The sequence below is a fragment of the Dama dama genome, chromosome 8 (genome assembly GCF_033118175.1).
Source record: "Dama dama isolate Ldn47 chromosome 8, ASM3311817v1, whole genome shotgun sequence".
Classification (NCBI taxonomy): domain Eukaryota; kingdom Metazoa; phylum Chordata; class Mammalia; order Artiodactyla; family Cervidae; genus Dama; species Dama dama.
Window position 1 is genome coordinate 45,725,541 of NC_083688.1, and position 25,718 is coordinate 45,751,258.

General features: G+C 37.9%; 1 protein-coding gene across 1 annotated transcript; it reads left to right on the forward strand.

Moving 5' to 3' along the window:
- The first annotated feature begins 16 nt into the window (after positions 1-16).
- Positions 17-24,975, forward strand: TYW5 (tRNA-yW synthesizing protein 5). The gene is made up of 9 exons (XM_061149068.1): positions 17-228; positions 6,768-6,922; positions 11,467-11,536; positions 14,340-14,384; positions 14,997-15,134; positions 18,682-18,769; positions 19,176-19,292; positions 21,286-21,559; positions 24,319-24,975. Exons 1-8 carry the CDS (start codon positions 151-153, stop codon positions 21,540-21,542), a joined length of 948 nt encoding a protein of 315 aa, XP_061005051.1. The 5' UTR covers positions 17-150; the 3' UTR covers positions 21,543-21,559; positions 24,319-24,975.
- Positions 24,976-25,718: the final 743 nt, after the last annotated feature.

Sequence of the window (25,718 nt, forward strand, 5' to 3'; positions counted from 1 at the left end):
GAGCCCCGCACTCGGAACAGGCCGTTCTCGCGATTCAGCCGGCCTCCGGGACCTTTTCTCTCCGGGTCCTGTTTCCGGGCGGATCGCGCGCTGAGGAACGTGTTAGTGCAGAGGGTCCCAGGACAAGAAAGAGGATTGGCGTGAACAACTATGGCCGGGCACCGCTTCGCAGTACCCCGATTCGAGGGCGTTTCGCGGGAGCAGTTCATAGAGCACTTGTATCCGCAGGTGAGGCCCTCTCGCGGGGCGGAACCACGGGATGTCGGTGGATACCCATTCCTACCACTCGAGCGGCTCCGAACTGGTTTCTTCCGATCCAGGTTGTGGGGAGGAGGTTGTCAGTTGGAAGTGGCTGGTTGGCCCTACGGCCAAGGGAGCACGTGGGGGATGTTGACGGTCTTACCAAAATTTTCGGCGAGCACCGTTCCACGTTTCTGGGAAGCAGTTGGATGGCAGAGCGCTGACTACGAGAAATACTTCGCCTAATAAGCCCCGCTAGCTGCCTTGCGGGAGTCTAGTCAAGGAGTCTAATACCATTACCATGGCACCCTAGGGAAATACCCACTCCACCCTCCTCCCCCGCCTCCCCCAGGTCTAAAGTCGAGGGGCAATTTCGCGCCCCACCTCCCACCCCCACCCCCCAATAGCTTGAATGGCGCCTGTTAGTCTACACGAATTACTGGATTTGAAGGAGCAGTTTTTCACTGCACTGATCCAAAAGGGGAAGCAATGGGAACCCCCCGAGAAACTTCTACTGGATTCTGACTAACGTGGGTTGAAGATCAGACGTTCGATTCTTTTGTATCTGTAATTCGAACCTTAGTTCTTTAAACTAAAACTCAGAAAAACGTTAATGGGGCAGAAAGTGTTTTTACTTGCAGTGCTTTATCAAGGGAATCTAGGCTCAGAAAAACTGAGAATAAAGAGCCGTTCAGTTCAGTTCAGTCGCTCAGTCGTGTCCGACTCTTTGCGACCCCATGATCCGCAGCACACCAGGCCTCCCTGTCTATCACCAACTCCCGGAGACCACCCAAACCCATGTCCATCGAGTAGGTGATGCCATCCAACCATCTCATCCTCTGTCATCCCCTTCTCCTGCCTGCAATCTTTCCCAGCATCAGGGTCTTTTCAAATAAGTCAGTTCTTTGCATCAGGTGGCCAAAGTATTGGAGTTTCAGCTTCAACATCAGCCCTTCCAGTGAACACCCAGGACTGATCTCCTTTAGGATGGACTGGTTGGATCTCCTTGCAGTCCAAGGGACTCTCAAGAGTCTTCTCCAACACCACAGTTCAAAAGCATCATTTCTTCGGCTCTCAGCTTTCTTTATAGTCCAACTCTCACATCCATACATGACCACTGGAAAAACCATAGCCTTGACTAGACGGACTCTTGTTGGCAAAGTAATGTCTCTGCTTTTTAATATGCTGTCTAGGTTGGTCATAACTTTCCTTCCAAGGAGTAAGCATCTTTTAATTTCATGGTTGCAATCACCATCTGCAGTGATGTTGGAGCCCAGAAAAATAGTTAGCCACTGTTTCCACTGTTTCCCCATCTATTTGCATGAAGTGATGGGACTGGATGTTACGATCTTAGTTTTCTGAATGTTCAGCTTTAAGCCAGCTTTTTCACTCTTCTCTTTCACTTTCATCAAGAGGCTCTTTAGTTCTTCTTCACTTTGTGCCATAAGGGTGGTGTCATCTGCATATCTGAGGTTATCCCAGCAATCTTGATTCCAGTTTGTGCTTCCTCCAGCCCAGCGTTTCTCATGATGTACTCTGCATATGTTAGGGCAGCTATTAAAAAAAAAAACACCCTACAAGATTACAATTAGCCTGCTCATGATAAAGAATCCCCTACCCCAGTAATTTTACTTGATATTTACATCTCTGAGGATGGTTATAGAGCTACAGTTCTGAGTGTTACAAAAGTCAGGGATGAAGTTTTCTTTTAGGAGTTAGAAACTTACGGGGAGGATTCAAGTCTTTTTTTTTCTTCCTCAACCCCCCTCAAGTCTTAATTTATTTGGGAGGTTAGGCTCGATGGGTTATTGTCCTTACCCACCAGAGGACGCATTAGTATAAGATGCCTTCAGGACAGAATTGTGACCATCAAATGATGTATGAATGTGGAAATGCTTTGTAAGATGGCTAGCAAAATGTGTTTTGTAATTTAGCCTTCCTAGACAAGACATAATATGTTACAAAGAAAACATCACTAAACATTGTAAAGTGGAAAATTGCAAATACCACTGATCACAGTGTAATAAAACCAGAAATCAGTAACTAATTTGCAAAACAAGACTTTTCTACTTAAGAAACTCTAAAGAAAAGCTGTAAAGGGATATAGTCCTATCGGATTTTTAAAAATGTTTTAATAACCAACAGTGTGGTACAGTTGCATGGATAGACAGATCAGAGGAATAGAGAAGAAAGTCTGAGTGACTTTATATATGTGTCTCCAGAGTCTGGGTAAATTTCCATTCATATAGAAATTTAGGGTGTGATGAACATGACATTAAATCACTAGGGCAAAGATGAACTTTTAAATAAATGGTGCTTGGACAACTGGATAGTCACAGTCATTTCAGTTCAGTTCAGTTCAGTCGTTCAGTCGTGTCCGACTCTTTGCGACCCCGTGAATTGCAGCACACCAGGCCTCCCTGTCCCATCACCAACTCCCGGAGTTTACTCAAACTCATGTCCATTGAGTCAGTGATGCCATATAACCATCTCATCCTCTGTCGTCCCCTTCTCCTGCCTCCAATCCCTCTCAGCATCAGGGTCTTTTCTAATGAGTCAGTTCTTCGCATCAGGTGGCCAAAGTATTGGAGTTTCAGCTTCAGCATCAGTCCATCCAATGAACACCCAGGACTGATCTCCTTTAGGATGGACTGGTTGGATCTCCTTGCAGTCCAAGGGACTCTCAAGAGTCTTCTCCAACACCACAGTTCAAAAGCATCTTTTCTTCGGCGCTCAGGTTTCTTCACAGTCCAACTCTCACATCCATACGTGACCACTGGAAAAACCACAGCCTTGACCAGACAGACCTTTGTTGGCAAAGGAATGTCTCAGCTTTTTAATATGCTGTCTAGGTCGGTCATAACTTTTCTTCCAAGGAGTAAGCGTCTTAATTTCATGGCTGCAGTCACCATCTGCAGTGATTTGGGAACCCAGAAAAATAAAGTCTGACACTGTTTCCACTGTTACCCCTTCTATTTGCCATGAAGTGATGGGACCAGATGCCATGATCTTAGTTTTCTGAATGTTGAGCTTTAAGCCAACTTTTTCACTCTCCTCTTTCACTTTCATCAAGAGGCTTTTTAGTTCCTCTTCACTTTCTGTCATAAGGGTGGTGTCATCTGCATATCTGAGCTTATTGATATTTCTCCCAGCAATCTTGATTCTGGCTTGAGCTTCCTCCAGCCCAGCGTTTCTATGATGTACTCTGCATATAAGTTAAATAAGCAGGGTGACAGTATACAGCCTTTATGTACTCCTTTTCCTATTTGGAACCAGTCTGTTGTTCCATGTCCAGTTCTAACTGTCTCTTCCTGACTTGCATATAGATTTCTTAAGAGGCAGGTCGGTGGTCTGGTATTCCTATCTCTTTCAGAATTTTCCACAGTCATTTATAAGATGATAAAATTAGATTTATATCTGACACCATACACAAAAGTAATCTCCAAATGGATCAGAGATCTAAAATAAAAAAAGAAATTACATAAGTACTAGAGGAAAACATGGATAAATTTCTTAGTAATCTAGGTCTGTGGCAGGGTTTCCTTATTATGACTCAAGTGTGATAAAGAAAAGATTAAAATTTGAGTACATCAAATTCAAGCTGGGAGGAAAATATTGCAATATATATTTCATTAAAGGTCAGCAAAAGCACATGTATGGGAAGAACTTTTAAAAATTAATGAGGAAGCAGGCAAAAATCTGATTAAAAAGTGAACAGTTGACAAAAAGATAAAAATGGCCTCTAAACACGTGAAAAGACATTCAGCTTTACTCATAAGAGAATTTAAAGTTACACTTAAATAGATACTATTTATGTATCATATTGGCAAAAATCAAAAGACTTTAATAATACACTCTTTGTGAGTCTGTGAGGAAACTGGCATTCACATTTTATGCCAAGTAGTACAAGCCTAATGGAGGGGAATTTGGCATATCTCACAAAGTTGTTGATGTGTTTACTTTATGATATAGTAGTTCCTCTTCAGGAATTTACTCTGGGGATATACTTCAACAGTATGAAAATAATCTAGTATTTATTATGTTTGAGAATGATTACAAATAACCTAAAAAACCTACTATAGAAGACTGGTTAAATTGTCCATTTACACTATAGTGTGCTAAGTTGTAAAAGAACAATGAGAGAAAATCTGAACTGATAGCAGTGATTTTCAGGATATAATTTTAAATTAAAAAGAAAAAATTACAAAAGACAATGTATATATAAGATAGTTTTGTATAAAAAAATGAGGAAGTTTATATGTTTTTTAATCCCTTTGCAAGGAAGAAACATGGGATGATAAGCCAGACATTAATGAGACTGGTTATCTGTAGGGGTTGAGTGATTACAACATGGGTGAGTATAGATGCGGTGACCTTTTTTATATAATTTTGACTTTGGAGGTCACATTAATGTTTTATATTCTGAAATAATAGTAATAATAAAATTAACATGGATAAGGAATAATTAAAAAACAAACCCAAACTGTAGTATAGAATATAAAAATAACAAGTGAACCTAATTAAGGGAGAGAGAAGTAACCTAAGTCACTTTTGAACACAGTACTTGATTATGAATTTGGAATGTGTTAATTGCTCAGTCATGTCCGACTCTGCAATCCCAGGGACTGGAGCCTGCCAGGCTCCTCTGTGGAATTTCCCAGGCAAGAATGCTGGAGTGGAGTGGATAGCCATTTCCTTCTCCAGGGGATCTTCCCAACCCAGGGATCAAACATGGGTCTCCTGCGTTGGAGGCAGACACTTTACCATCGGAGCCTCCAAGCCCATACTTTGATTCTATGACAGTCTAAAAGCAAAAAGAACTATCAACAATGCTGAATTCTAGTTTGTATACTTTTTACAGTGGTATAACTTAGCAGTTGTAGGAGTACTTATTGTTTATTCTGAGACTGTACAACTGATTAAACATTGAGGATGATTGGAACCAGGTTTCTCATGAAGAGAGGGGGTAGTTTACAAATATATGAACAAGAAATATTAAAATAAATGTATAAGTTTGGAATTAGTTAACCATATTGGAAGTATCATGATTCATCATACATCCATTAAGACTGTGTGTGTGTGCGTGTGTATGTATAGTACATATTGAGAGAGAGGAATACAACCATATGCATATGTAGTGTGTGTGTGTGTGTGTGTGTATTTTGGTGTGGGGGGGAGTGAGTGAGTATATACACACCTTCGTGTGTTTCCTAGCTCTGTCCCCTGAGAAGGTCTATATGTAACGACACATTAATAGTCATGAACACATTTAGCACCCAGATGACTGTTTCTAAACAGCATTCCCCACTAGAAGATAGAGCTACTTGAAGAAATAACTATAGGGCTGGGACAGAGAAGTAAACGAATACTGGATTATGTTATTTTACCATAAAGTAAGACGTGCTCAGGCAGAAAGTCATAGGAGCCAGCTTGAAGGGATTCTTACTGGCCAAATCTGGCTTCAAAATTGTATCAGTAGATTATAACTCAATGAAAAAAAAAAAAGAATGAATGGAGAAGTTAGAGCTAATTCTTACATTAGAATACCAACTAGTACATGTAGAAGGTGATTTTTTTTTAAATCACAATTTTTGCACTCGGCAATACTGAGTGGCACGTTCTTTGCAGAAACGCATAAGCTGAAGCATCATGTAAATTCCCACTGAAGGACATTCTATAAGATAACTAGCCTGTACTCCTCAAAAAATGTCTAGGTCATAGAAGAACGAGTTTGAGGAACTGTTCCAGATTAAAAGAGGTGTAGGAACTAAATGCAGTGTGGTATCTCAGAAGTAGGGAAAAAATACAGAGACAATTAGCGAAATTTGGATACAAGCTAGATTAGATAAAAGTATTATAACTTAAATATAATTTTGATAATTATTCTGTGGCTATATAAAAGAATGTCTTTGTTCTCAGAAAATATGCTCAAGTTTTACAGATAAAGGAGCATGATAGAGACAGTTTGGAAAACTACCCTGAAATAGTTTAGAAAAAATTAAATTATCTTTAATATGTCTCTATACACACATTGCAAGAGTGAGAGCAGATGGTAAAGTAAGTGGGGCAAAGTGTTAAATTAGCAACTCGTGACTCAGAGTAAATGGTATATGGGAGTTCTTTGTAATGTTCTCGCAACTTTTCCATAAGTTTAGAATGGTTATCAAAATAAAAAGTTGCAAACAATATTTGACTATAAAGTACAAATTTTAATCAAATGTATTTTTTGTTACATATAGCACTCATAAAAATGCTTTAAATAATATTCAAACTTCTCTTGTTTCTAAGCTTATGATAGTATTGCTGTTTGGTTTGGTTTGGTTTTCCTAATGTTAAAATTTTGTTCTAAGTATGTTACATAGTTTCCTCTTCCTGTTTTAGTTAACAGCATGAATTGTCAGCAGATCTGATTTTGAGCATCTTGGGATCAATAGTCATTTCTTATTTGTTTTTATCCCTTTATTACCCAATATAACTCCTGATATATTTTTGGTTTTCCCTAATTTTTGTTGATTTTTCCCACACAGAGAAAACCTCTAGTGTTGGAAGGAATTGATTTGGGAGCGTGTACAAGCAAATGGACAGTGGATTACCTCAGCCAAATCGGAGGGAGGAAAGAGGTGAAAATTCATGTTGCTGCAGTTGCCCAGATGGACTTCATTAGTAAAAACTTTGTATATAGGTATTTTCTTCTGAGGTTTACTCTGGGGATACATGTAACTTTTTTTAAACCTGTAAAATATTTTTGCATTATTATACAAAGACCATATGGCATTTTCTCTCTTGGCTTGTTTGATATAATTATGGAATAGCTTACTAATTTTTAAAGAATGGCTTTTAAAAGACAAGAATTCTCAGCTTACATAATTATACAAAGACATTTCCAAAGACTATTTTAAAAATAGAGTGTATGCCCAATACCCTCTGGAGTTATGGAAAGAACAGAGAATTTCTGTAACTCGAGTTAGAGTACATCTAAAGCTGGGTGTGCAGGGCTCATTCAGTGCTTCATTGATCAGTTGGTCCTCCCACATCAGTAATTGTTATCTAGAGTTGTAAATTCTAAAGTTTTCCTTTATAACCTGTTTTAATTTTAAATGCCCTATTTTTGGAAGATTTTCTACTTCCAGATTGTTTTTAGTTAAGTATAAGCTCCTGTTTTTTTTTTTTTTTTCCTTCCCTCTCCAGAAATATAAGACAGGTGGTTGCTATGTTTGGTATAATCTTTTGTCAACTTGGATAAATATGACTTAATTTTCTTTTTTGACAAAATAATCTTAAATACGTTAAATTTCCCTCGTGGTTGCCATTTTATGTTTTGGGATGTCTTAAATGTAAAAGATAGTTGAATGCCGTGGTATGTCTGAACTTAAAAGCTTTAAATGCTGTAATCTTATAGTTTTACTATGCTGTTTATTCCCATGAGTTTATTCTCTTGAGTTTCACTAAAAATGTTAAATTTAAAAACAATTTTCAAATTCTGAGCATGTGTAGTTCCCAGCAAATCCAGTCTAATGAAAAACCGTGTTCACAAAAGACTGATTTTTTAAAGAAAGGTGGCTCTCACTGTTCCTTCCAGAGTTTAGAGATGAGCTGAACAGAGCTTCCAGTGTCCAGGGTCATACTTTTCTCATTAGAGTTTTCCAAGTTCGTATAGTAGCTTGCCAAACCATTTCTTGGTATTTGATTCTTTGAATATTTGCTGTTATGGTTTTGGTTTTTAATAGGCCATGAATTGAATTTAATTGCCATAAATTTTTCCAAGTGTAAGAACTTTTCATTTTTTATTAAATAAGAAAGTGGAAGAAAGTGCTGGAATGAAGAGTGTTTCTCAGCCTGCAGTTAATGATGTTTATTTTCCAGGGAAACCCAGTGCTGTAACAAATGGGTATTGAAACTTCGTCTTGAATTGCCTTGATGTTATGTCATGTCCTATAAACTTTTCAAAACATGTTTTTGAAGCATGTATATTATGTAATAGTTCCTATTCCAGCTCCTCTAAGCCTTTCACTAGAGCTGCTAAAGAGTTGCAAGATTATTTGCTTAGAGAGAGAGGGAAAACAGATGTAGTCATTTTCGCAGTTATTGGGGAACAGGAAAGAAGGGAGACAAAGAGAGAGGCTGAAAAGTAAAAAACCTACGCACGTATCTCGTTATTAACACTTTAAGGTTTCATTTCTGCTTTTTAAACACTTGAAGATAAATATGTTCCCAAGTCTTAGCCTTTACTTCTGTTCTCATGGTAGCTCTTACGGTTCTTCCAGAATCCATTATGTAAAAATGAAGAGCCTTGAAAGGATACTGTTGGTATTCTGTCCATAGGTTTTTTTTTTCCAAGTCTGAGTCTTACATGAGCTTTGCTTTGCTGCTTCTGCCTATCACATCCACATCGTCTAACTCCTGTCATCCTGCTCTTGTTGTTTGTTACACTTTCATCATTCCTGATCTTGGAAAGAAACCTTTCCAAAATGGGGAACAGAATAGTAAGGGTTTTTTTTTTTTCTTTTTCTTTTTCTGAATGTTGTTAACTGCTTGCTTGCTACGTTATTTACCATTATTGTTACCCCCACCATCTGTCTTTTATCGAACATTTGTTATATATCAGGTACTCTGCATCCTAGATTATATTACTCATTTAAATGTCTATAAGGTAGATTTTTTAACTGATAATTACACAGATGAGAAAACGGAAGCTTAAAAATGTTAAATAATTTACTCAAGACTGTAAATATAGCTTGAAATGATGGAACCAAGACTTACTCCCATATTTGCCTGACTCCACAGAGTCCTAACAGTCCTAATCCCTCTTGGATACTCCCTCACTTGCTGGTCTGTCAGTCAGTCCAGACAGTGGAGTCGTATAGCAGGTGCTCTTCTCACTGAAGCATGCATAGGATAGATGAGACCTCAAGGCCAAGGACCTTCCCAACTAATATGCCTGTTTCCCCCTCTCTCAGCTTAGCTTCTGTAGAAGCTTGGATGGTACTATTACAGGAGAAGGTTGCTGGGGCCACCCAAGTTCTGCTTTGGACTGAACTACTCTACCTGGCCTGTTCTTGTAAAGGTCTTAGGTTCTCTCTAAGACCTTAGCAACTGCACCAGTACAGAGGTAGCTCTGGCCTGCGGAGGCTTCTGTATTATTTCCAAACTCTTCAAAAGATGCTTTGGTAGAAATGAAGGGTATATAGTGAGATCAGAGATGGAAAACATTGAACAAATAAATTCGTTGATACTATTAGCCAGAAACTATAGTAGTAGATTGGTCTGAGTGGAAGACAGCCTTCTTTCTTCTCTTCTGCTGTGTCCACTGTACATAATTATCAGTAGTGTCCTCAAATTCAGATTGACACCTGCTAGTCCAGAATCTGGCATCAGATTGGCTTAGCTTTGCGAAGGGGTACAAGGCAGGAAATAGTATCCTAGCGGGATAGTATCAGTAGAGTCCTTAGGCCAATCCAGAAGCCATTTTTGGCTCACTCAGTGACAGCTTCCTTGTAAGGGAACAAGACTAGAGGTGGATACAGAGATCCCCTAGCTTAGTTAAGCTGCATCGTCCACAGACACCGTAGCGTAAGATGAATATGACCGTAGTTTCTCAGTTCTTCCAAGGGACGTGCTCAATTACTGAGTTATACTGCACCCAGGGAAGCCACATCCTCTGCTTCCCAACAATTAAGAGTTGACTCACCATCCTTCTAGTCCAGACATAGTAAATAATTGTTTTTTGGCTGAGATTTGCTTCCCTTGTGGCTCAACTGGTAAAGAATCTGCCTGCAATGCAGGAGACATGGGTTCATTCCCTGGGTTGGGAAGATCCCCTGGAGAAGGGAAAGGCTACCCACTCCAGTATTCTGGCCTGGAGAATTCCATGGGCTGTATAGCCCATCGGGTCACGAAGAGTCAGACACGACTGAGTGACTTTTACTTTCACTTTGCTGAGATGCCTGGCATGTGTAATCTTAGTTCCCTGACCAAGGATAACACCTATGCCCCCTGCACTGGGAGCACAGTCTTAATCACTAGATCTCCAGGGAATTCTCAGAGGGTCTTTTTCTTTTCAGTAAACAGTGTTATCTATCTAACAGCTGACATTCCACATTTATCTTAACCCACTATGTTTCAAGGAAAGCATTGCATGGTCATCATCTTACAAGGAAATCTTACTTCCCTGTTACAGAGTTCAAGTGGAAAGATATTTATTAGTAAGAGCAAAAGATTACAACTCCTAATCAGAGGTGTGGAGGCTAGAGTGTAGGGATCCAGATGCCTTTGATGATGTCATTGTCTGTGTTTGATGTCTCTGATAAGGTATTATCTTCAGGTAGTGAGCAGTACTTTTGATTCTAGAAGATTGAACAGATAGGATATCACTCAGAAAAGGTAACCCTCAGACTCAAAAGAGTGAGGTAAAGGAAACAAATTTTGCTTCTACAGTGTTCAGTCCTGTTTACCAGGATGGAAGGAGATGGGCCTTTGGGCAGAAATATTTTGGAATAAAATTTGATCACTTCACTGGAATCCTTGGGCTAATACTCAGAAGCCTGAAATGATAGAATGTGGTGTAGAAGGGTGAGAGCGGTTTTGTTTGGTCGTGCCAGAAGGCAGGCAGGTTGGTGAGAAGGGGAGGGACTTGTCTTCATAGGGGAGGGACTTGTCTTCATGGGAGAAGACATGCTTCATGCTTGCTATCTCTTCTGCAGTAGCATTAGTAGTTTGCCCCATTCATCCCGAGACTTGTTTTGCCATGAAACTTGAAAATTAGTAGCAGTATGCTGATTCATGTCAATGTATGACAAAACCCACTGAAAAAATAAATAAATAAATAAATAAATAAAAAAAAAAAAAAGAAAATTAGTAGCAGTAAAAGCTTGCAAGTTTGTATATTTCCATATATACCATATAACCAGAAACATTTTTCTAACAACAACTTGGAATAGGAGTATGTTGACATATGAGAAGGATCCATCTGTACTGTAGATCTAAAAATCTTTAATTTTTGAAAGCAAAATTTCAGACAACCTAAGTCAAATAAGCTCAACTCTAAATGAAGTTTGAAAACTTAGAATTCCACATAATAGGTTATAATAAAAATTATGACACTGTGTTGTAAAACAGAAGATTATATGAAACTCCAACAAGTAGTATGTGTGTGTGTGTGTGTGTAGTGGCTAGAGTATTACTAGTTTATTTTTACTAAGTCCAAGGATTCTTTTGTGCTTATTTCAGAACTTTACCTTTTGACAAGTTGGTACAAAGGGCAGCTGAAGAAAAGCATACGGAATTCTTTATTTCAGAGGTAATTGTTTTTAACACATTTTCTTAAGAAAACATTAATATGTAATTACTAAATTATTTTCTTATAAAAGAATGTTAGATATATGAGAACTATAGCTTTCCGTATATCCTAGCTGTGCTATTTATTAGATCTCAAACCTGGTCCTCATTACTTTCTCTGCTTCAGTATTCTCATCTGTAAAATAGGAACAGTAATAGTACTTATTTCATAAGTTTTTTGTGACAGTTAACTCAATAAAATCTGTATTCAGCACAGTGCTTGACAGGTAGAATCACTCACTAAATGTTAGTTATTAATACTACCTCCTCTGAAAATGCTTTGGTCTGATATGCCAAGTTCAGATGCTAAAAAGGAGAACTTTGTTTTCACATCTATAAGACTTTCTGTATTTTTTTATTGTTATTAATGTGATTTCTGTTGTGTGTATTTGCTATAACATTTGTTCAGGATTATATGCCGAAGAATTCTACTTATTTACATAATAATCCAGCTTAAAATAATGCAACATAGAATTTAAATATCTTGAGACATTGAGGCTTTTATAAATACATTTTTTAAAAAGTTTACTGTATTATCTCAAAAGCATATTTGAAAAATAAACTGCTTTTTAAGCTTTGAAGAAAGCTGTTGTCTGCATCTGAGCCAGCTGGGCTGATGGTCAGTTTGGTGGTAAAAGGTATTGCATTTTCTCTGTTCTTTCATCACTTGATGTTTTATCCCTACAAATCCCAGATGTCTTATTCTAATTGTATGACTAGATTATCTACAAAACTGATTGCATTAGCTATACCTGAAAAATGTTTTTTAGCTTTACAGTCATGCTTTAACATGTATGTTCAGCTGCACTTTGGTACTTTCCTGTCCAAGGGTAAGTAGTGGCACAGATTTAAATAGCCATGAAATGTCAAGTGAAATAAAGGAAATAGGGACAAGGTAATGGTATTAAAGTCTAAAAGTTAGGGTGATGTGTAAGATGAATTGGACTGTCAGTTCAGTTCTCTGGGAAACACATGCTATGATGAAATTAGGACTACAAAAGATTTATTGGGGAAAGTGAAAGTGAAAAATGAAAGTGAAGTTGTGACCCTGTGGACTGTAGCCTACCAGGCTCCTGCCTCCATGGGATTCTCCAGGCAAGAATACTGGAGTGGGTTGCCATTTCCTTCTCCAGGGGATCTTCCCGACCCAGGGATCAAACCCGGGTCTCCCGCATTGTAGGCAGATGCCTTAACCTCTGAGCCACCAGGGAAGCCCATTATTACTGGGGAAAATACCTGTGAAAGAAAAGGAGAGGATTTGGGTAGAGGGTGCCACCAGGCAGTGATCCAGAGCTGACCACCTCTCTGCCAGCTCCGTGTGGAGCTCTGAGCAAAGACTACTTCCTGGGGGAGTCCTGTCCAGGGTGCAGGGTCTAGGCCTTTTACCATCTTGCTTAGTCACTGGTTGAGGCTTCCCTAGAAAGAGCATGACCTTCAGTCAAAGGGTGAGTTGGACCTGAAGGAGTTAACACCTGGGAGCTGTAAGTTTATCACACTTCTCGCAATTAACTAATCTTTTCTTGAAGAGGGTTCTGTGGTGCATCTCTGTTTCTGCCACATAAATTTATATTTTAAATCCTGAAACATTAGGACGGGTAGAAAACTCTTAGAATTTTGAAGAACAGACTTTGAAACCTGTTTGAAAGTGAAAGTGTTAGTCGCTTAGTCGTGTCCCACTCTTTGTGACCCCCCTGGACTTAGCCTCTGTCCATGGAATTCTCCAAGCAAGAATATTGGAGTGGGTTGCCATTCCCTTCTTCAGAGGATCTTCCCAACCCAGGGATCAAACCTGGATCTCCCAAATTGCAGGCAGATTCTTTGTGAATCTGAGCCACCAGGCAAGCCCTGAACCTGTTTAGCTAGTAATAAATTTATGAAACTTATCTGTAATGGTACTAATTAAAAATTTAAAATCAGTAAATCTTGGATTTAAGTAAAATCTATGAACATATATGTATAACATATTGCTATGGTAAATGAGATATATTTTGAAGTTTGTGCTATAATGGTCAATGTAAGTATAAAAGAGGCGGAATTCTTGTGTTGGGTTGTCCCTGGTTTGACCTGATGTGGCTCAGTTGACTAATTATTACAGAAAATGCAGGCAATGTATACTTCATAATTCAAATAGTTCCCTATTAGAGCTACTTAATAAAGTTATAATTGACAGTTTTTTAAAGCATCAACTTAAGTTTATTACTATAAGATGACATAGTTCTAATTCATACCTGAGCTGACTGTTGATTTGGGTTGAGAATTATGATTAGGGAAAAGCTTAGCTTTATAAAATACAATGTTTCAGATTTTTTAAAAAAAATTAGTCTTAAAAGTATAAAGTACTTTATATTATTTTCTACATTTGCATTACGTTAACGAAGTTTGTTGTTGGCCCTCAATGATACTCTGAGATCATGTGTGTTATAAAAATGGGAATTCTTTAAAGTCTTAAGATGCTAATTAAGATTGTAAATAATTTGGAGTATAAAGTATAAATTAAGCTTTGTGGCTTTAGATGTGGTATGCATGTGTTGCCTGTATAAAGAATTAATTTAACCTGATATTTTGTGGATCCTGTCATTATTACAAGCACATATAGAGACATTTCTTCATATGGCCACCAGAGAGCATTAGTAGAAAGGAAAGAAAATGGAACCTTTTTTGAAAATGGCTTAATTGGGTTAGATTTTTAAATTTATTTCCTTTTGTCTTTACTTTCTAATATTTTTAAGTGAATACTGATGTTGTTTTTCTTTGGCATGTTTAAGGATGAGAAGTACTACCTCCGATCACTTGGAGAAGACCCTAGAAAGGTAAGAATTCTGAATGTAAAAAGTTATCTAATCTTTCCACAATTAAGGAATCTATTCTACTTATTTTGCAGATGGCATTCAGCTAATAAAATACAATCTAAAATCATAGAAAAAACCTGGATAATTCATATATATGTATTCAGAGTCAAATTAATATGGACACAGTGTTAAGGAGCGGTCCCTAAAATGATCAAGTCAGATTCTGTCTTTTCTCTTTATGGCATGTTATTTCTTTACCTTCTTTTAGTCTTCTCTTTGAGTAGAACCCACAGGTTTTACATAGTTGATAACATTCAAGTTAATAACTCTTACATTTAAGTAGGTGGCAATTGTATGATTCTTGCTTAGAGTAAGATGAACTGTCCTATTATGAAGCATACAAAGGTTAACAATAGTGATATCATTGAATGTCTTATTACACAGTCTGTCATTCCTTCACTTGAAAGATCATGTGTTGGCTATGGTCACATCCTAGTATTTTAAAACAGTGAGCAGAATTTTGCCCCATTCCTCCATGATATCATGGGCTCTGATGGTAGCCTTAGATAAAATAAGCATTATTCCAATATTGTGTTTATTGTTAAAATTCTCATTGTATTTCTCTCAATGCAGGATGTTGCAGATATCAGAAAGCAGTTTCCTTTATTGGAAGGAGACATTAAGTTTCCAAAATTCTTCAAAGAAGAGCAGTTCTTTTCCAGTGTTTTTCGAATCAGCTCACCAGGGTTACAACTTTGGACACACTATGATGTATGCTACGTAAAATGAGAAATCTAAAACTACAGTAGCTCTTTAGAATTTATAGACTGAACATTCACAGTGTTAACTTTCGAGAGGCTACCCTGAAGATCTCTGACATATAGTTTGCTGAAACATGAGCAAACCTTTGAAAACAGGTGCTCTGCCATGCAGTGGTATGGGAGTAAATTGTTTAGTTAATGCCAGAGCCTAGGTAGTTTCTTACATTTGCATTTCTCTGTGGTCTTGTTCTTGATTCATCATTTTTTTTTATATATGTATACACAGACACACACACTGAGTTTTTTGAAGTTTTTTTTTTTTGTTTTTGTTTTTGTTTTAACATGTGAAAAATGGACAGCAGATGAGGGGGGAAACTGAAAGTGGAAAAAATGTTAAGGATGAAGTTATACATGCGACTAGATGGAACCGTTCTTTGGGAGAAAGGCAGAAGTTTGTGGAGAGCCATTTCCAACTGTAAAAATTTGGAGATGCTTGGAGGTCTCAGGGTATATATCCCTTGAGAATGTCAAGTGTCTATTGTATTTATCGAGCAGTAAGATGTTCAGATACTGATCTTGACTATTTATTCTATGGTGTTACAATTTTATTTGCTTAAACATATGCATGGGCTTCCCAGGTGTCGCAGCAGTAAAGAATCCACCTGCTAATGCAGGAGACACAATGATGTGGGCTCAATCCCTGGGAGGATCGCCTGGAGTAGGGAATGGCAACCCACTCCAGTATTCTTGCCTGGAAAATTCCATATACAGCGGAGCCTGGTGGGCTACAGTCCGTGGGGTCACAGAGCTGGACACAACTGAGCATATACACACACGTGCAAACACATGCAAATAAATAGCTAAAAAACATTAAAAGTCTAGTTTTGTGTGTAGTTTGGTGTTGGGTAGAGAAATTTAGAAAATTTAAAGTGATATCTTGTGTGTACATTAGGTGCACAGTTGTGTCTGACTCTGCGACCCCTTGATAGGTTTCCAAAGATAAAAGAATATTTTGAGAAGTTCTAAATATAAAACTTTATAATAAAGTTTTAGAAGTGTATTTTATAGTGTTTTATAGCTGAGGACCTCTTGGGAGGATTTTGATACAGTATAATTAAATGAGATAGATATAAGATCTTAACATTTTTTAAGGTTTTAAGGTTTTCAGTTCAGCTCAGTCGCTCAGTCATGTCTGACTCTTTGCGACCCCATGAACTGCAGCACACCAGGCCTCCCTGTCCATCACCAACTCCTGGAGTCCACCCAAACCCATGTCCATTGAGTCGGTGATGCCATCCAGCCATCTCATCCTCTCGTCCCTTTCTCCTGCCCTCAATGTTTCCTAGCATCAGGGTCTTTTCAGATGAGTCAGTTCTTCGCATCAGGTGGCCAGAGTATTGGAGTTTCAGCTTCAACATCAGTCCTTCCAATGAACACCCAGGACTGATCTCCTTTAGGATGGACTGGTTGGACCTCCTTGCAGTCCAAGGGACTCTCAAGAGTCTTTTCCAACATCACAGTTCAAAAGCATCAATTCTTCGGCGCTCAGCTTTCTTTATAGTCCAACTCTCACATCCGTACATGACTACTGGAAAAACCATAGCCTTGACTAGACGGACCTTTATTGGTAAAGTAATGTCTCTGCTTTTTAATATGCTGTCTAGGTTGGTCATAACTTTTCTTTTGAGAAGCAAGCATCTTTTAATTTCATGGCTGCAGTCACCATCTGCAGTGATTTTGGAGCCCAGAAAAATGAAGTCAGCCACTGTTTCCTTTGTTTCCCCATCTATTTGCCATGAAGTGATGGGACTGGATGCCATGATCTTAGTTTTCTGAATGTTGAGCTTTAAGCCAACTTTTTCACTCTCCTCTTTCACTTTCATCAAGAGGCTCTTTAGTTCTTGTTCATTTTCTGCCATAATGGTGGTGTCGTCTGCATATCTGAGGTTATTGATATTTCTCCCGGCAATCTTGATTCCAGCTTGTGCTTCCTCCAGCTCAGCGTTTCTTATGATGTGCTCTGCATAGAAGTTAAATAAGCAGGGTGACAATATACAGCCTTGACGTACTCCTTTTCCTATTGAGGTTTTAGTTACATGAATAATATGGTGAGAAAATGATAACTCATACTTTTAACTGTATCCACAAATTTTATGTAGTATCTGTTTTATCTTAAATATTATGAAGTTTTTCTTAAACATAAAAATAAGTCAAAGGAATGCTAGTTATATAGTTAAAGCTTACATAAGTCAGCGTTAAAGGAGAAATGTTTAAGTTGAAGTGATATGTAAATAATCATGAATATGTCTTGCTTAGTATATATTTTAATTCCTTAGCTGAGAATTAATGTAGCTCTGCCTTTTTTTTTTTTCCTTTCTATTTTTGGCTGCACTGTGAGGCATTTGGGATCTTAGATTCCCAACCAGGTATTGAACCCGCACCCCCCTGCTTGGAAACATGTAGTCTTGATAACTGGATTGCCAGGGAGTCCTTGTACCTCTGCTTTTAGGATTTTTCAAAATTTGTAGTAATGCTGTGTACCCTTACCAACATGAGAAAAGTCAACGTTGCTCCATTATTACTAAGTTTGTCAAAATTATTTGCCAAGTTATGGTCCATGGAAGTAATTTGGAAATCAGCATATCTTCCTGTAACCAGATTCTGGTTGGCCGCATAGTAAGAGCTTAGCGGCAGTTGCAGCCTTACCGTGTGTTCCCTCAACACCTGGTTTTTCTAAGTGCTCTCATCCTATCTAATGTCGGCCTTACAGTGTTCCTTGATAGATGAGTAAAATAGATACTTACAACGTGCATGTGTGTGTGCTAAGTCACTTTGGTTGGGTCCAACTCTTTGCGACCCTATGGACTGTAGCCCTCCAGGCTCCTCTGGCCATGGAATTCTCCAGGCAAGAATACTAAAGTGGGCTTTATGCCCTCCTCCAGGGGATCTTCCCGACCCATGGATCGAACCAGCATTTCTTACATGTCCTGTTCTGGCAGGCAGGTTCTTTACTACTGGTACCATCTGGGAAACCCATACTTACCAAATGCAAGTGCAAAGTGAAGAAGTCGCTCAGTTGTGTCCAACTCTTTGCGACCCCATGGACTGTAGTCTACCAGGCAAGAGTACTGGAATGGGTTGCCGTTTCCTTCTCCAGGGGGTTTTCCTGACCCTGGGATTGAACCCAGGTCTCCCACATTGTAGGCAGACGCTTTACCATCTGAGCCACCAGGGAAGTTGGTCGTACTTACCAAAGGGATCTTCAAATAAATGTAACTGTACCTGCTGTCATAACGATGAGGCAGAGGCAGATGTGTTCTGAGCAGCTTTTCTAATGGCCTTCCAGTCCTTCCCATTGTAAGGCAGTGTTGGAGAAATGATGACACAGTTGGGTAACACATCTGTTTTCACTCTTAAATTAGAATATTACTATAAGAGTTTTAGGTAATCTGAGTCAAGCTTTATTAAAGATAGGATTTATGGTTAACTGTTTGGAATACCATTGATTCTGTATATTAGAATTTTATGCTTTTTCATAAGTTTTTATTTGCCTTCAGGTAATGGATAACTTCTTAATACAAGTGACAGGAAAAAAGCGTGTTGTTCTGTTCAGTCCTCGAGATGCCCAATATTTATATTTATCAGGTACTATTTTTTTTTTTAAGAATACATTTCTAAAGTTTTATTTTTTTAATGTCTTCATTCTCATAGAAAAACTTTGTAGGGCTTCTTCCTAATTATGATTCTTGTGTTGTATTTGTGTATGTGTCTTGTATTGTGTTCTTCATTGTGTACGTGTATACATGAGATGATAGGTTATATGAATAATGAAACTTTCAGATTATCTTGATTATATTACATGAATGCCAATGGTTATAAATAAAGGGTAGGTCACTGAAAATTGTCTTCAGGAGAACAGTAATTATTCTCACAGTGTGATACGGTAAAGTAGTTGTTAAGGAAAAAAATAAATTTTCAAATTTATATTTGTGGTTATTTTAAAAAAATCCTAACTGTTCAATCTATATCATCCTGTTTTGGAACTTTTCAGGTTCTAAATCAGAAGTACTGAACATAGATAACCCAGACTTAGCTAAATATCCCCTGTTTTCCAAGGCTAGAAGGTACGAATGTTCCCTTAAAGCTGGAGATGTGCTATTCATTCCTGGTAAGATTTCTAGACTTCAGTAACTTGCTTTTTATAATAATTATACTCAGTCGCCTGACCATTATGTGATTTTTTTTAATACAAAAGTTTGTTTTCTGTATCCTATCCTATACAAGATGATTTTTTAAATATACAAATGTGTGTGTTTAAAGTATGCTAAGACAGATTCTTACAATAAGTCTTGTTTTTCAAAGACAACCTATAAATATATTATTATACTCTTAAGTTCTCTTATTAAAGGATACTAAGCCAGATACTTTATATCTGCAAAAAAATTGTACCTCATGGTACTTTTAAAATAATTTTGTTTCTAAAATATTTACGTGTTTTAGAACTGGCACTTAAGTAATTATGAAGAAATAGTAAATATATTTCAAAGCCAAACAATATTTTATTAAATATCAAATGTTATAATGCAATACCTATGATGTACACTATTGTGCACTATTTTTCTAAAGTCTGAATTAGTGTCACTTAATTTCTTTGAACAGTATATAGGTATTAGTTATTGTTAGTAACCAGTGATACAGTTAACATCTGTAATTATGCAAAACTGAATACTTGAAAATTATAAAAATCATAATTCTAAGGGGTGCCTTAACAAATTTGGCTTATAGTTTTACTTTTCATATATAAGTTGATATGTTTATAATAATATCTCTTGAGTGATAAAATTAAAAGTATTGATAATAAAATGATTGTATTTGGGACTAGATTATAAATTCCTTGGGAACAGGGAACCATAGTTTGTTCATCTTTCTGTTGTCCTGTTTAGTGTACTTTACACAATTGTGTATAAAAGTTTAATACCTTGACTTCTCAATTTTCATTGAAAACAGTCACAGTACACTGTGTTTTAAATCCATTGCCATTACTTAAATTTGGGGGTTTTATATCTTGAGAGCATGGTTAAGGGTGATGCAGTTCTGCCTTATTCTGTATATAATTTTAAAAGAGGAAAAATACTGAACATTTGCAGATATTTTGAAATAGGAGCAGAAGTCCCATCTTTGGATTTAAATTTAACAGAATGGTTAGCTTTTTTCCCTGTTATCTCTGAATAAGGAAAAAAAGGTTCTGAAAGAAAGAGTAGTTAAGATTAAAACCATGTTTGGAACCTAGTTTTGTAAATCAGAATATTTTAAGCTTTTGTTTTTTCTAGAGCACTCTTAGAATGAGTCTATTTCTAAAATTTAGCATCTTCTAAATCTTCCTTTCTGTCACAAGATTAAACACTTTTTGGATGTGACTAGCATTTCATCTTTGTGTAGTGTTGGTTTAGTATTTCCTTAGCACCTGTGTTTTGAAAATATTTATTCTCAATTGGAAACAAAGACGTAAACTTTCTGGTGGAAGTAAAATATTAATTAGCTATATGAAGTTTATTCATCTTTTCCACAACCAAAATATTTGCTTTACTTTTATATATATATTGTAAAGGAACATTAACATAGGATGATTGTAACTGCACTAGAAATATAAAACTGGGGAGGCTACAATGAATGCAGATTTTTAAGCAAGTTAGAAAACCAAATGCAGCTTAAACAGGAAGTCTTTGAGAACAGAAGTACTGTACTGAGTCAGAAAATGTCAGATACTCCTCAAATAATTGAAATGTTCTGTGCACAAAACATGAACGTTTTTGATGTGGCGTGTGCCTCAGGAAGTGTAAGCAAGCGACACAAATCACAGCCCCAAACTACAGAACTGAAAACAGAGAGCTTTATTGTGTCTCTCAAGTTAAAAGGAGAAATTGCTGCTTTCAGAAGTTTTAAACGTAGGGTTGTGCTATTGACACTTTAAATTGGTTGGCAATTCATAAAAGTTAAAATGATTCTGTTAAAAGCTAGGAGTGTGCTAACGAAGGAATCTAGTTATAAGATTTATTTCTTGAATTGGCTATATGCAATTCGTGATATTTCACTGACATTTTGTTTTTTTTTTTTACTGTAGCTTTTATTTTTAACTTTTTTTTTTTTTAATACTTCTTCAGCTTTATGGTTCCATAATGTAATTTCTGAAGAGTTTGGAGTGGGAGTGAATGTCTTTTGGAAGCACCTTCCATCTGAATGCTATGATAAAACGGATACCTATGGAAACAAAGATCTGACGGCAGCATCAAGAGCTGTACAAATTTTGGACAGAGCCTTAAAAACACTGGCTGAATTACCAGAGGAATACAGGGACTTCTATGCACGGCGAATGGTCTTGCACATTCAAGACAAAGCCTATAGCAAAAACTTTGAATGAATAAGGAAATGAATGCAGTGAGCATAAACTTTTAAATACAGTTCAGCCCAAATATTGGAAAAGTGTAACAAGATGTAAATTAGTTTTTTAAAGATTTAATCTTTGTTAAAATAGGAAAGATAAATCAATCTCGGATTTACAGATTTAGAATGAAGGCATGTTTGTGTGGTTTCTACTTAATACAGATTGTTAGGGCTTCCCTGGTGGCGCAGATGGTAAAGAATCAGCCTGCAATGCAGGAGACCTGGGCTTGATTCTTGGGTTGGGAGGATCCCCTGGAGGAGGGCACGGCAACCCACTCCAGTATTCTTGCCTGGAGAAGCTCCGTGGATAGAGGAGCCTGGCGGGCCACAGTCCATGGGGTCACAGTCAGACACGACTGACTAAGCACAGCGCACGTGATTGTAAAGGTGCTGCGGTGGGATAGCCCGTTAGCTTTCAGAGGCAGATAATTAAAAATCCAAGTTAAAGTGACCTAAACAGTGAGAAAATCCACTGAATCGTTATACATGAAGTTAACTGGTAAAAAGGGCTTCAGTACTTGGATTCCAGTGACCCCGCAGGAGGGTCACCAAGAACCTCTGGGCTTTTCTTCTCCCTGCTGTTTTCAGCTGCAGCGTTGGCATCATCTGGTGCTGGCTACCCTCGTGGTCACGGGATGTTTGCCAGCAGCAGTTGGGACTGTGTGCATCTTCATTGACATGCAGTGCGGGAACCAGGGAGGGTTTCAGGGCCCTCTCTTAACGTGCAGCAGCTTTCCCGGAGTTTGCCACCAGATGCTTGGGTCTCATTGATCTAAAGTGGCTTAGTTAGACCTGTTCACCCGAGGGCCTATCACTGGTAAAGGATATGGAATAACTCTTAGGTCAGTTGGGTCTACTGTAGCTGGAAGTGGAATTCATTTCCTCTGAGACACGGGAGGTATTTATGAGGGCAGAGTGGGTCATTTTTAGAATCAACTTAGATAAGGGAAAAAAAGGCAACCAACAATATGTGTACTACATTAATCTTTTGAGCTTTTTATAACTTACAGATACATAGGCCTCATCTTTGTAGAGCAGTATTTTGGGAGTTTGGCACAGGTATCTAAGAGATTTGTGGGGTTTCTGATGCGTAATTACAGTTGAGAACCCCGGGATTAGGTAACAGTAATTTGGACTGAGTTTTGTGATTTGTCCAAAGCAACTGTTAGTCTGGCTGTGGTCCTCATCGAGGTCTTCTTGGTACACAGTAAACGTCATGCCTGCCCTTTTTCTCAGGTTTGAATACTCAGACCTGTTTTAATTTATACCTGTGGCTAAACTTTAACCTCATTCAGGTTTTCCCCATGAGATGTTTTCTGCCTATCCCCTTTTTAAAGAGAGTTTCTTTTAAGAACGCATACACGAGAGATCTCAATAATGCTGTCATCGCTGAAGACAGTGAGCGTCTGTATGTGGATCTATGCTATCTTTTGTTTTGCACCTAGTAATTATTATTGCAGTGTCACTGAAGAGAGACCAGATATATTTACTGAACACAAATGTGCTCATATAAAGCAATCTGATTACATCGATTTAGTTCAAGTATGGAGAAAATTTTCTCTAATAAAAATGATACATTCACTCATACCCTGTATTTGGAATGGATTCATTTCAGGTTTAAAGAGTGAAAGTGTCAGTCACTCAGTTGTGTCTGACTCTGTGACCCCACGGGCTACAGTCTGTCAGGCTCCTCTGTCCATGGAGCTCTCCAGGCAAGGATACTAGAGTGGGCAGCTGTTCCCTTTTTCAGGGAATCTTCCAGACCCAGGGATTGAACCCAGGTCTCCTGCATTGCAGGCCGATTCTTTACTGTCTGAGCCACCAGGGAAGCCTATAAACAGTAAGTTATGACAAATAAGAAAGGAAAAGTATAAAGAAAATTATTCCCAACTTCCTAGGCATCTTTGGGAAGAAAGATTGAAGTTATTCAGGTCAACAGAGTTAGTCTGTCAGAAAAAAAATTGTTTTATAGCTAATTACTAGATTTTGATCTTTGGTTATTTCTTAGGATAAGCAAAGAAGTCTTTTCCCTGGGGAAGAAAAAAAAAAAACCGATTTAGTTTGAACAGTATTTATGTCCACTCTTTAATAACCACCAGCCCCACACACACCTTTTAGTCAATAAGAGAATCAGAACAAAATACCTGTGTCCATAATCATTTACAATTTGCCTAATGAATATTCATTTTAATTCACTTTACTTGGAAAGTAAACTGGATGACCTTAGGCAAATTATATAATTCTTTAAGAAACTTTCCTCATCTTTAAAGTAAAACTTGAACTTTATAGGGTTACTACAAAAATAAAGGGGAGAGCTCAAGGGCAGGCACATAGTTGATGGCTGGTGCTGGCTCCCATTTAATTATATTCCTTTGCTGAGAGATTTGAGGTGGTTCCTACTGCAACATTAAATTGTAGTATCTAGAGATGAATCCTTTAGGATGCTTTAAAATTATTTTCCTGGTCATAATTTTTAATGTCTTTTATTTTAAATGCAAAGTATTTTAATCTTTTTTTTGCCTACCTGGTTGAGACCAAAGGAGATGTTTTTTAATATGTAAACTATTACACAGTATGTTACAACTTCTCAGGAATTCCAAATCTCAGAGTTTTTGTTGCTGAAAGGGATCTTAGAAATCGTCCAGTCGATCCAGATTGCTTAAATCATTTTCTGGCTCACACAGCTGGGTGACAGAAATTGAAATTATGGTTGTGGTGACCAGATGAGTAATTCTCCATTCTTTCTCCCTTAGGTGCAGCTCATCTCAAATACTTAGGAATACATTATACAGTTATTCTTTGGTTACAGTTCAAGGGGCATATAGGAATTTTTTCTTCTGCCAGCAAAACTTCTCACTACATTGCTTGCTACATAGGTAAGGAATACAAAGAAAGACTAAGTGAAATACTATGCAGTCAAGAATGACACAGGTATATGTATGTACTGGCAAGGTATTTTCCCAAGGTAATTAAATGGGAAAAAAAGTTTGAAACGACGGGTACAGTATGATACCATTTGTATAAAAGAAATGTGTGCTATATGTAAACATTGTGTGTGTGTGTGTGTAGTTGCTAAGTCAAGTCCAACCCTTTTTCAACCCCATGGACTGTAACCAGCCAGGCTCCTCTGTCCGTGGGATTTCCCAGGCAAGAATACTGGAGTGGGGTTGCTATTTCCTCCTCTGGGGGGATGGAACCTGTGTCTTCTGTCTCCTGCATAGCAGGCAGGTTCTTTACTGCTGAGCCACGTGAGAAGCCCCAAGTCTGCAAGGATACACAGGAAACCAGTGATCACCTCTGAGGTTATACAAGTAGATGGGCAGACTGGAATTTGCAGTTATTATCTAAAATTTTTTTTTTTTTTTTTGCCCTGGTGTATATTACTATTTCAAAATAAAATTTAAAAATACCTCAGGTGAAGACTGTAATTATCTTGTCACAAACAATAGTATTTGTCTTGGCACATAATTACATTTGAATTCTAATTATTCAGTAACTTCAAACTTGTCACTGATGAAATATCAAACAAGGGGAACTATAGGTCAACATGGCTTTTGCCCTGTCTTTCCTTCCTTCTGAACAGCAGCTATGTGAACATTTGAAAAGAACCTTAGTAATGAGGCTTTCCTCACCCATCTAAACTCACCAACAGACATCAAGGTTGAATCTGTTTATAAGCTGACCACCCCCCAAAACGTAAGCAGCAGCGATGCACATCTAGCTGGGACTGGAACTGTGCTGTTCTGAGTCCTGCCCCCTGTGCTGAGAAAGAGATCGTCAGGAGGAACTAAGACAGGTGGGCACTCACGCGTCTCTGCGGCGGTTACCTAACAGTCTTTTTTGACACATACAGGCCATGGCTATTTGGGTGTCTTCCATACACTGAAGTTATATTCTTTTTTTTCAAGTTCCATTAAATGGAGTACTAAAATGGCCATCCTCAGTGACTGGCTATCTCTACCACTAAGAGATCCTTGGCCTTTATTCTTTTATAAAGAGCAACTTGGATTCACAGAGGTCTTACCCTCTAAAGCAGGTTTCTCTTAAAAGCCCTTAAATGAAGTGTAACAGAATAATAGCTCTTTTAAGAATAGTATCTTTTGTTTCATACATTACTCTTCAATCTTAGTCTATTACACATTTCCATACTCAC